A 13,449-nucleotide genomic window follows, 5' to 3' on the forward strand; every position below is an offset into this window, starting at 1 on the left:
TACTTTGAAGGAATGTAATGTTCATTTCACTATTTGTGGCGAATGCTTTTGAAATACCGTACAATACACATCACATATTGAACAGCCCTCGTATTTCTGATTATTTAGGTATTTGAAGCGAGTGGGTAAATGGTTTTTTTAAAATCTGGGTCAGAGTTAGACCCCTTTCTATATTTATGGTATCACAGAGTTCGGGCCCAAACCCCTGTGGAGGAAATAAATAACCTATATCGAATTTCACACAGAGAGTTTGACTTATTACGGAATGAGAAAAAATACTTTATAGATTTCTTCCAAATTGTAAATTCTAAATATGGTACCCCACCGAGATTTAATACTGTAGGCCATATTAGAATTGGTCTGTCCGTCTTGCTGTATGTCTTTACTTGTCCCCCACTTTATCCTTGCTAATAACTTTTGATCTAAATAAGATAAAATAGAGAACTGATGGCCTTTCAGGTCAAAGTACTACTGATAAAGACCAAGATAGTTTGTCAAGGTCAAATCTAAATCATCTGACCTTGGTTCAATGGTCATACTCAAAAGAACTTGCTTCACATACAAATCTTGTTTCGTTTTAATACATATTTATACTTTACAAAGAACCATCACTGATTGTTTACAACGTTCAAGTACGTATCCGTATGTTCATCGCATTGTAAGACCTGTGGTGGCCTGTTTGGTAATACATCGTCATACTGTGATGAAGTCTGACACACTTTGACATGACAGACATCGCTTTCAGGGACTGTGTGTACGACGTCTAGATACGGGTTGTCCATGATGTCAATGTAATGATGATGATGAGTCGGTTTATTGACTGGCTCTAAATAGGAGTCCTTATCATCTTTCTCCGGGGACTGTGAATAATCGGATGATTTGTTAGATTGGTCGAGAGATCCAGAAACTGTATCCGATGTATTTGAACCAGGAACTTTATGAATTTCGTTTTCTGTTTCACACTGTATAAATAAGTATTCATTTTTTGTCTTTTCCTTTAAGACATCATACTTTGCTGATTGTTTTCTCGAATATCGATTTTCATTTCTTTCGACGCTTGGCAGCATAACTGCCTCGTTTATTTCAGCGTAAGTTTCAGATACACTGTGTTGTATTCTTTGCGTTTTCAACTTCGTTTTACATTTTCCGTGTATCTGAATCGCGGTGAGAATGGCTAAAAAGAACGCAATCACACTTCCAATGATGATTATGACAGAGTTGTCGCTCTTTGTCTCATTTCCATTTGGACTTGCCGTTCTTGTAAATGAGAACGAAATAATTCCCAACTCCGTCGTTGATAACGAGTCCGGCACGGTCACTGATTGTATCCGATTTGTTTCCTCATAAAACTTGTTAAACGTGGATGTAGTTTCTACAGCAGTTGTAAATCGTGTTAACTTAACAGTCGTTGTATCTGCAATTAATTATTTTCATCTGTACATGTAACACAATCAAGGTCGTAAAAATAAATCAAATTCAGTATTCCTAACTCGCTTATCCCAATGTGTAGACACAGAAAGGTGAACATTAGTATACAAAATTAAGATAATTAATTCCGGAGGTGTCATCAAGATATATGATTTTACCATACCTGTCATTAAGGATTACTCTGTTTCACAAAGATACTGCAGTATCTGGTATACGTGGTGTGAATGATATCTGATATACTGGAGATCATAACTAGTGTCTTTATGATGCTTACTACACCTAGGGTCATTCATATATCTACTAGGCATGGTGTCATAAAAAAAAATGTCTAGTAAAACTGGTGTTATTAACGGCCGCACGAGCAGCCGATGTATCTGTGATTGTGTTAGAAAGTGCACATGGGGAAATGAAAAAAAAACCCCACCTTTTTATTGGTTCGGTAGATTAATTCCTTAGTAATTAGATGACTGTATAAAAGCTCTGAATAAAAATATTTTAACAATTTTTTTTTAAATATAAGTCTTAATTACTCTTAGCAATACATTTCATTTTCATTCACGAAGTTTTTGCAAGAAGTACTCTCTAGTGTGTAAGATATAAAAGCAATTCGTTATGAGTTTCCGAGTATTGGTGTAATTAATAACTTATAAAAAGACAGGTTATGTTGCTTCTCGTATGCTACAGTTGTTTACCTGGCTCTTGGCAACCATACGCATGGTGGCACCGCTCTACAGGGCAATCACATTTCTTCTCACATGACTTCCCATACTCAGGTGCTATACATCTAACTCCACAGTTTTCTCCAAAGTAACCGTCGTCACAAGCTGTAAATTTATTAATATTTAATGAAATTCTTAATGTTTGTCAGTAACCTATGTTTTTTTTTAATATATTATATTTTGCGATACAAACACCGACCTTTCATTCTCACTTAAGACATTTATGCAATACAAGTTCAATAAATGTTGCATTGATTAACGGGACCTGGAACTCATTTGCTCCTTCCATAAATTACCACCACTAGTTGTGTGTATTGTCACTTATTGAAATGGCAATGTAAAAAAGGGAGATCACCATAGCTCATACATATATGTACATTGGTACCCATTAAATCTGGGTAGTGATCTCCCCTGGCATAAAGCAATAAAAGGTGAGATGTAAGGTAAAATCATTTAGAAATTATGTCATACATCCGTAATGATCTCCCCTCATATAAAACAATTATACTGCAAAAAATAAAAAAGGAGAACAAAGCCTATATGTTACAAACTAGGAATATTAGGAACGTCTAAGTTTTTAGTGTTATGTGGTATTTTCTGCATCACTAGCTGGCGAGTATGAAATTACATATGTACCCCATGCTTCCACTATTTATATACCCACCTACTAAAAATAACCACCACTTACGTTTGCATTGGTTGTCAATCAAATGAAAGTCATAACAGCAGACTAAATTTTGTAACCTAGAAGAACAATGTAAACATCAATAATTTCAATTATCATACTAGACGTATAATACGTGTACATGTACAATCGTGCAACCACTTTTTGTAATATTGTGTCTAACAATTCGTACGCTTAAAAATAGAATTAAAACCAGGCCTGGAGGTTATAAAACTTTTACCGTACTCATATTCAAACTCAGCTCAAACTTGTTTTGAGTACAACTCTGAGCAAGCTTCGAAACATACTCGAAAAATCTCGAGCATGTACTACATTTGAGTACGAGAATGATTTTATAAAAGTTTTATAGCCTTCACTTTTGAGTATGAGTACGATTTAGAGCACGGAGTTTGAATTTGAGTATGAAAACGTGCTCAAAACTGGCTAGGAGGTTATAAAAGTTGGCTCGGGCTCCAGCTCCAACTCTAGCTCGAATTCAAAATCATACTCCTAGGAGTACGTGGTCAGATTCTAAGGTTATAAAACATTTCGAGTATGTACTCCTAGGAGTACTTACTCCAGTTTTCGAGCTCGTACTCAAAACTTTTTTTAATTACACAAGCGGCCTTTTTTAGACTTCTTCCGTAATGGCGGCGCCCATGTGTTTATGTTGACGGCAGTTCACAGCAATATTCCAATCCTTATAAGAGTTATTTAGTACCAGTACTTTGCTAAAACGTTCTAAATGTTTTTTAAAAAGAAATATTCGTTGAATAAGATGTAATTTCTGTAAAATATATATGCTTGTATATTACCATTTTTACTGTGTTTCATGTATATATCATAGACATTTACAACATAAAATTTCGCTATCGTCTGCAGAGCTGTATAGCCAGTGGCGGATTTACAATCCCTGAAACATTAGGTTACAGGCTACTAATTTTACCCCTATTTCATTGTAGTGCCCGTTTATAAATAGAGTTTTTTTTCTTAAAAATTCTTGGGGATGTATGTGGGGTGGATTTGTGTTTATTATAGGGCATAGATGGAAAGAAGAGGGTCTGAAAAAAAAATAAAAAAATAATAATAATGGGAAATTCTGCTCTTAAGTGTGTAGTAGGGAAGGAAGGGTGTAAATAGGCCATTGTTTATCTGCTTCTCAAAGGGAAAGGGAAATATGCAGGGTAGGGGTTACTTGCGGTGTCATAACAGGACTTGTGTGCGGTGGATTTTCCTGAAATTCACAAATATTTTTGGACCTGAATTGCTCTAAGTCTGTGTCAAATTTCAAGTAAGTTGAGGCGGTGGAATTTTTTATATTAATTTTTATGTTATAAAGGAATGTATAGCAAAATAATTGGTAGTCTGTGTCCATTAGATACTTTACCATTTTCCCGTTCGCTCTCCGTTTACAGTTTTGCGTTCACCGTTCACAAATCGCCGTTACACCAAAGTGAAAGGATCGATCTTCATAGCAAGGCAAAAATGAAAAAGGAACGTGTGCGTAAGAATGAAAGTAAACTTTAATTTTCTTATATCAAAAATTTAATTTATAAAGTTCAAATGTCAGGATTATCAACTGTGAAAATTCAAGGAAAATTGCAGATCACTCACCAAAATAGAATAAATCATTTTCATTATATTACAAAACATAATTATTGTTTGGTTTAAAAGTGTGGGGGGTTGGGGTTAGTTCTGAATGAGAGAAGAATGTAAGAACCTGCAGTTATGAATTCAACCCTTATACATGCACACGTTGCACAGGACGAGTGCTGGTACATGTACAAAAATTATGCAGTTTATGACAATCAATAAATACCTCACATCCCCCAACAATCCCCCCCCCCAATTATCATTTTTGCATTTACAAGGTTGGGTAAAAGCACAATTTATTATTATTATTATTTTGTCTCATTTCACAAGAATTTTACACAAGTCATCTTTTTCCTTAAGCCCCCCCCCCCCCCCCCCCGCCCCAAGTAACTTGATGCTACATTTCAATGCACAATCGTGCCAAAGTGTCAAACTGATTTGACAAGTATTTCTGATTATTGCTACATTTCAACTTGATGCTACATTTCAATGCACAATCGTGCCAAAATGTCAAACTGATTTGACAAGTATTTCTGATTATTTTACGCCTATGTTTATGAAAGACATTGTCAATAAATGTATTTACTCCTTTCCCCAACCTTTGAAACTTTTGTATCGTTTGGTAGAGAGGTTAGAGCGTTCGCCCCGCATGCGGAAGGCCGGGGTTCGAATCCCGGCCGCGACAGACCTAAGTCGTTAAAACAGGTAGTGACAGTTCCATCGCCAAACGCTCGGCATAAGATGTGAATGTCACGGGCAGGGCCGTAAATTAACCTTCTATTTGGAGGAGGCAGGAAATTAGGCGGGGGTCTGGGGGCCGCCCAGGCCCCCAGACGCTGAGCACATTTTGTGCACACTGAACACGTTTCGTGCAAAATCCTTGATTCTAGGGCCTTCTAAGATGTTACTTGACTAACTCATTCTAAAAGAAAGATTTGGAATGCTTTGTAAGGGAGGTATCATGTTCTTAGTTATTGGAAACAACATAAATTCTAACGAACTTTAAATTTTAATTTTTTTTGGCTCAAAAGTTGGAGGAGGCAGCTGCCTCCTCCGCCTCCATGTAATTTACGGCCCTGACGGGTCCTCGGAGATGCCTTAAAAACGGATGTCCCGTGTCACAGTACGTGTGGCACGCTAAAGAACCCTCGTTGCTCAATGGCCGTAATCGCCGAGCATAGGCTTAAATTTGAAGCCCTTCACCGGTCTTGGTGACGTCTCCATATGAGTGAAATATTCTCGAAATATTCTCGAGCGAGACGTTAAGCAAGATACAATCAATCAATCAATCTCTAATATAAAGATGTAATTTTTCTCGTACATTTCTGTCCTACATATAATATACGTGTAGTTCAGTATACAATAAACAGTTTTATCCGCATCAAATATATACAAATCTATATTGCACAATCTAAATGTAATTCATGGTGACACGATTTTGTACATACATTAATTCTGAGATTATTTCCTCAGGTCGATATACTGTACATGTAGTTGCAATATAGTGAATTACACAAAATGTACGTGGGAATGAACCTTTTATACTATTTAGAAGCGTTCAGGCATCAACACGAGGTACCTATACCACCCTTTTTACGATCATTTCATGAGAAATAGACATATATATATATATATATATATATATATATATATATATATATTATATATATATATATATATATATATAGTCGTGTTTCAAAAAAGTGTTTTTTCTGTATTTTACTTCCAAAAAAGAGACTTTAAATATATATATATGAAATATTTCGATGCAATGTGTATCATGTATGATCCTCTTAAATGTACATTAAATAACTGTATCCCATTTCCATTCTCAATGACCGTGTAGTGTGTGACAGCGTGACGAGAATTCCATCGTCATCGAAAGCATGTTTTTAGACTTGCATAGATGGTCGAGCGGTCTAGCGCGCTGGTTACATGCTGCTAGGAGATTTGGTTCCGCAGGTCGTGAGTTCAACCCTGGGTAGGGGCGGAAGTGGGTATCCAAATAAAGTGAAATTTCTGTGCTTTATATATATATATATAAAACCACTGAAAAGGCCACGACACTGTTGGTTATTTAAAACTCAAATTTTCGACGCAACCCGCGTCTTTATCAAGAGACGTATATTACATGTACATAAACAAATAACACACACCACGAAAAACGACAAGTATCAATAAACTACATTGGTAACAAGAATGATACACTGTTGATAAACTGCCTTTTCGGTGCTTTTATAAATTTCTTTACTGGCCTTGTATCTTCTCAGATCCGACACTTTAAGAAAGTAGGGTGTTGTTGGGTTTTCGTGCTTTTACACACACACACACACACACACACACACACACACATATATATATATATATATTCCCTACCTTTGTTATAAAATAAGTACAATCAAGGGTAAAATCCGAAATATCCCGCTTTGCGTTCACCGTTTAAGTGGGGAAGTAGAACGTTTCAGGGACAGTAACCCCCCCCCCCCCCCTAAACTTATAGAATTTAAGGTAAATCATGGTATCTTGTTTAGAAAAATGTAAACGATAAAGAAAGCAATAATTTCTTTTACTCTCAGAGAATTAATGACAAAATTTTGATTTATCTAATAACTTTTTTTGGGGAGAACTTATTTTTTTCCAAAACCCTTTAAATTTGCATTATTTCATAAATTTCACATTAAAAATGACAGAAAATAGTAAAAATGACTACATAGGACATATTTCAAGCCCTATAAAATCTGTAAAATCCAACATAGAAATCTCAGCGTTACTAGTAATTGAAGGAGGGGTGGAATTGGAAGGTTCCCCTGAGTTGGAGATGATATGTCTGGCAGCTGACGCAAGAGATCCATAATGGTGTGTGGTAGGAATATATATCTTGCAAAAACATCATCTGCAGATAATTCTTCTAAAGGGTTGCATGATCTGTCTCTGATATTGCGTTGAGCACGTTTCCTAATTGGCATTTGTCGGCATGCAGCCATTTTTATAAAAGCAAACGACACTTTGAGTACATACTTTAAATCTCAAGTAAGCTATTGAGCTTACTCGAGATTTAAGTATGGCATACTCCATTTGGAGTATGATTTCCTTACTCAAAAGTTTTATAACCCACATTTCAAGTATGTGCTCTGGCTCAAAATTTCAAGACAACTTTCGAGCCTGATTTGGAGCCAGAGCTTGAGCCAGTTTTCATAACCTAAAATTATTTGGAGCCATACTCCAAATCTTGTTTTCGAGCTAGAGTTGGAGCTGGAGCCCGAGCCAACTTTTATAACCTCCTAGCCTGGCCTAGCCATGATAGAGAGAGAGAGAGAGAGAGAGAGAGAGAGAGAGAGAGAGAGAGATCAAAATAAATCAATTACCCCTCAGCCTCAGAACAGATTCCACTTATTCCTTGGGCGTCATTCTTTTTGTCGTGAATGGAAATTAGCAAAATGAGCGAGTCGATGCCAAATAATGTTAGTTGTATTTTCATATTGTCAACGAACAAAGATATCAAACTCGGAAATACACCATGAACAGGAAGAAAACACTTGACATTCTGGACAGTTGGGAGGAGGGGGTATATGTCGTGTAAATTTCCTTTCTTAAGTAAAACGATCGAGACGTCTTTCTCTTTCACGCCTGCTGATCGATCAATTGCATAACAAGAGGTTATGTATAGAAATCAAAAGAGATCGATTTCCGGTTATGCAATCGATATCCAAATTTCACATGCATAGATGGTAAATTGTCTCGATGCAAGCAATTGTTGAGATTTTAATTAAAATATAAGAATGTGATTCGATGAGTAATTCTATCGTTTTACACTCTTATAAAATGCAAGGGTAATCGATTAGCAACGATTTTTGTTCTGAAGCGAGGGTCGGTGGAGCAAAAACGCTGTCAGAAAATCGTATTTACCGACAGGAATTTGTGTTTATTTCCTTTTAAACATAATTGTCAATTTTCACCATTAGTTCACATTTGCGACCTTTGCAGCAAAATTTGGACTTTGATTTGTGTATCATTTAGCAAATATACGATTAAAATGACGTCGCCTATGCAAGCGATCCAAAAGTTATGAGGGAGAATTTGGGTTATGCATGAAATTTGGGTATCGATTGCATAACCGGAAATCGATCTCTTTTGATTTCTATACATAACCTCTTGTTATGCAATTGGTCGATTAGCAGGCGTGTCTTTATCATGTATTTCCAAGAAGTCGAGTTCATTATCTGGAAATATTTAGAAGGTTGATTCAATTCCATATTTTATATCAGATTATCTATATTTTGAACATCGTTATTGAATTCATGGATTGTATTATATTAATACCACTGAAAAATGCGTAACAACAGCAGATCTATGTGAAAAGCTGTTTGTATTAAAAATTTCAACTTGCGGATTTTATCGAATGTTTGCTGCACTATAAAAATCATAACTATTTCCTTGTAGCACAAGTACTTTCAAAAACCAATATTTCGGGAAATAAGGCCGGAATTAATGGGACTTATATTAGGAAATCAACCACTAAAGAATACTTCAACAAATTCTAATTCCATGTGAAATTGTAATGACGGAAATTGTTTCTTATCATTTTGAATTATCTCATTTGAAGTCGTGTTTTCCTGTTCTCTGTTTAGATGCTATGAAAATCCACGACAAATCGTGCATTGCATCATAAAATAAACGCACATCTCTCTCCTTATATTTCCATGACAACCGACTCTAATGACCGGTACTTGCTTATATTATAGAGGTGTACTAGATTATAGACTGTATCCAAAATGATCTCAATATCCATGTTTCCCCCTGTTATTTCAAAAGGCTTTAAAGCTGACAAGGATATGGAAGTAAGCAAAGTGGGTCAGTCCATCGCAATGTAGCAATCCCTGACAAACACGAACAGACGTTTTCAAATTTTCAGAAAGAAGGTGTTGCACGTCTCATGTTAATTTCCATGAAGGTGTTGCATGAAAGATCGAAAAAATTAAGTTATTCAAATATATGACAAAACCAATTGGAACGTACATGTATGTCTTGATTCAATAATTTTTGAAAATAAGTTTAAAAGACGTGTATTGACAAAATTAGCCAAAATATTTCGAGTTTAAATCAAGCAATAAGCGATTTATATGATTTTTAGCGTTAAAATGAAGGGGTATACCTGAATTTGAGAAAAACTGCCTCCGTGAAACAAAATAAATTTAGCATGAACATCACGAGGGCATTTTTTTGGTAAATTTATGAAAATGGAAACGACTTCAATGGTGTTATTTTGAACTTCACCTGTACGTAAATTTTCCTTAGAAATGTATGGTCTACTGCGTGGTTCAGTGGATAAAGGCGTCGACTCATATATGTGAAGACGTTTTCTATTTCAAAACGACCGGGTTCGACTCCGTCGTGAACACATTTTTTTTCATATTACGTTTTCCATCTAGGTTTTTTTTTTGTTAATTGAAACACGCTTCCAACCTGGACACTGTTTAGTTTGTGAATAGGACTCTCAACAAACACACCGAATACAGCATGCAATACCTGTGTTTTAATAGTCAAGGCTGCTAACGAGAACTTGTTTTTATGAATGAAAGCTGTTGACAAAGGCATGGTGCCTTTTACGAAAAACCTTTGTGAACTATGCAAAGCTTTGGAAGAAATTTTTTTAAGGCCAAACAAGGTAAATTGCCGTTAAACAGTTTGAGTTTATATGTATTCCAGTAGCCAATTGCTATGTTGAATCAATTTTTACAGGTGCATGTACTTCGAATAATGTTGAACTTTATTAATGCGTATCAAACTTCCCATATTTTGTTTTGTGGTCAGAGTCATGTACAGTTGCCAACTGTTGGTTTCGAAAATAATTCATACGAGTATAAGAGCGTAGTAGTATAGAATATTAAATATTGATAAACTCGTAACATGTAGCCGTATACATGTACATTGTATCTGATACTCAGAAAAAAAGAAGACAATTTAATTTTCACGATTTCAAAATTTATCTTTAGACTACATGTATAATGTATTGACACATAAAATGTATTAGGTTTGCCTTTAGTATTGGGGAATCCTTTAGGTATTTAAATGGTAAATACATATACGCAATGAGTATAAATATTAATGAAGATCAGTTCTACGTCACGAGTGCTGGCACGGAGCTCCGATTAGGGAAAATTCCCGCTTCGGTGCAACACCCTCAAAGAGGTATAGCGCATATGCTGACGAAACGGCCGACTCAGAAATCTAAATGGAAAACACCGGTTTCCAATAATAGACTGGTGTGTTATATTTAAATATAAGGCCAACGTTTTTGATGTTTCGTTAACCAAGATAAATAATTGCCGCAGTTTAGCATTACTGACATTTGTATGAGTCGTTCTTTAATCAATAAACCATTTTTCTATTTGGAATGATGAACAGTACAATATTTTCATAGGTGCATTCATATTACATAACAACCCTTTTACATATGGCATTACTTAACTCGCTGTCTTTTTCTGACATGACTGCAGCACCTATAATAGATTTCATCAGTTCATTTGCCTTTGGTTGATAATTCTAGTGTTTAGCTTTGCCTAAATATCATATGACAGTTGCTACATGAGTTTTTACTTTTGAGAAGTCAAACTGTATAACAGTTCTTTTCCTCCCTTGACCTATTTTTACTTATTACATGCTGTGCGTTTGTGTCCTTTTTCTTGTAGTATTTGTTTAGCTTTTCGTCAGTCATATTACGGTTTGAAAATCATGTGCACACAGGAACATGTTAGTGTAAACAAACGGAACTACAGTGATCTCTAAATAAATTCCCTTACTTTAAGTCGTAACTTGCAAATATTGGAAAGTTATGATGAAAATGATTAATATTTTTTGTTATAATATTATATGTATCACATTTATAACACACACCTCTCAAGAAAACGAACCAAAAAAATGAAAAGCAAAAAAAAAAAAAAACCAAAAAAACTCCAAAAAACCCAATAGATTGGGGAAATGTTGGACTTGAACTCGGAATGTATGGTTTATATTTAAATGTTTTAACGTTTGATAGGCTGCTATATCTCAAGGTACATTTTGAGAACGATTTCTTCATATATTATCCATTTTTAACAAGAGGGCCACCTTAAACCAAATTTCCTCAAATTGACTTATGTACAGTCATACTCAAGTATAACAATTTCAGTGTTTTATTTCTGGTTTAGGGTGACCTTTTGCAACAGTTTGCATTTTTTATGCCCATTTCGTTACTATATAATCACAGTGATGATTATGCTTATCAAATAAAGATACTATCAACATATAGATATCTTTATATTAAGTAATTTGGGTAGACACAAGTATAAACTGACATTGTATAGCAAAATATTTGTAAAAAATGATATTCAAGAAAAAAGTATTTATGTAGGTAAAATTGCAAACCAAGTGCGCTATACTCCTTTGAACCTGTTATATTCAAACTTAATGAACAATCAACAAAATTTCCTGGTGTAAGATAATACCATTGCAAGTGATTGTTTGTTTGTGAGTTGTTTTACGTCCCGTTGGAAATTTTTTCAATCATATATAGACGTCACCAGGTGTAGGTAAAGCGTCGCATTTCACGCCTGACGCTCAAGGTATTATTAATGCCGGTGGCGATTCTTTATTGCACCTACACCTGGACACGGGGACTCCGGTTTTAGGTCTCCTAAGTTATCCAGGTGACCTATTGCTACATGTTTTGGTCTTCGTCCGGCGGCGTTCATCACCAGTCATGCGTTACCGATTACAATTTTAACTTCTTCATAACCACCCTTCTAATTCTTTTCAAATTTTGTATGAAATATCTATGGGACAAGGAAGACATAAAATGTATATTTCAGGATTCCTGCAGCCCCGAGTCCTTCAGGGCGGGGCGAAATTGCCGAAATTTGAACAAATGTCAATCATTATTTTATCTACAACAGCACATCTGTAAGAAAAAACTAAATGCATTGTCATGTATAGCCAAGCGACTTCTATCGAAATTGCAAAGTTCATGATCTCCGGGGTAGAGGTTCTTACTCCAGGGCGGGATCAAAGTTGGCATATAGTGTTTATATATTTATTTACATTTATATATCTTTTTAAATACAACCACCGCGGTGGTCTAGAGATAGAGCGTTCGCCCCGCATACAGAAGGTCGGGTTTCGAATTCCGGCCGCGACAGATCTACATGTACGTCGTTAAAACAGGTAGTGACAGTTCCATCACCAAACATTTGGCATCAGGTGTGAATATCATTGGTCCTCGGAGATGGTGTTAAACACGGATGTCCTGTGTCACAGTAGGTGTGGCATGCTAAAGAACCCTCACTGCTCAATGGCCGTAAGTGCCGAGCATAAGCTTAAATTTGAAGTTCTTCACCGGTATTGGCGACGTCTCCATTTGAGTGAAAATTTCTTGAGAGAGACGTTAAACAAGATTTTATCAATCTTTATTAATACTACTGATACAAAATTCAAACTAACTGGATATTTAGAAGGAACGGGAAGCCCTATATACCAAAATAGTAAATTTTACATGTATGATCCCAGGGTTAGGGATTTCGGTACCAGAGTGGGTGAAAATGGTGCTAGTGATTAAATGTGTGTTTTGACTATTGAACATTTTTATCTCCTTCTTAATAGCTACCCTTCAAATTCTTTTCAAAATTAATGTGTAGTATCATTGGGACTATGAAGACATAAAACGTAATTTTTAGGACGCCCACACCACTGGGGGCCTTAGGAGAGAGGCAAAACTGTCATAAATTGACCAGTGTTTAAACACTTTCTCCTCTATGACCGCACATCTGTAAGGAAAACTAAGATGCATAGCCATTTAGGACAAGAAGACTTTTACCAAAAATGTTTTCATGATCCCGGGGGTAGGGGTTTTGGTAATAGGGTGGGGTAAAAGTGGCCATAGTAATCAAATGTCTTTATCATTTGAAATACATTTTTCTAAATAGTCATATGGTGTAAAAGTGTATGTTATTAATCATAGAGGCATATTGCTTTGCACCTGTCGGTCGGTCGGTAGATTACATGTCCGCTTAA

At 35.7% G+C, this 13,449-nt stretch overlaps 1 protein-coding gene across 1 annotated transcript; it reads right to left on the reverse strand.

The window, feature by feature from the left end:
• Positions 1-553: 553 nt before the first annotated feature.
• On the reverse strand, positions 554-8,033 carry LOC125682385 (uncharacterized). The gene is made up of 4 exons (XM_048922925.2): positions 7,770-8,033; positions 2,836-2,891; positions 2,121-2,252; positions 554-1,414 (listed from the first exon to the last, which is right to left on the reverse strand). The coding sequence occupies exons 1-4, from the start codon at positions 7,880-7,882 to the stop codon at positions 609-611; spliced, it is 1,107 nt and encodes a 368-aa protein (XP_048778882.2). The 5' UTR covers positions 7,883-8,033; the 3' UTR covers positions 554-608.
• Between the last annotated feature and the right edge of the window lie 5,416 nt (positions 8,034-13,449).

Source organism: Ostrea edulis, chromosome 2 (genome assembly GCF_947568905.1).
Source record: "Ostrea edulis chromosome 2, xbOstEdul1.1, whole genome shotgun sequence".
NCBI lineage: Eukaryota > Metazoa > Mollusca > Bivalvia > Ostreida > Ostreidae > Ostrea > Ostrea edulis.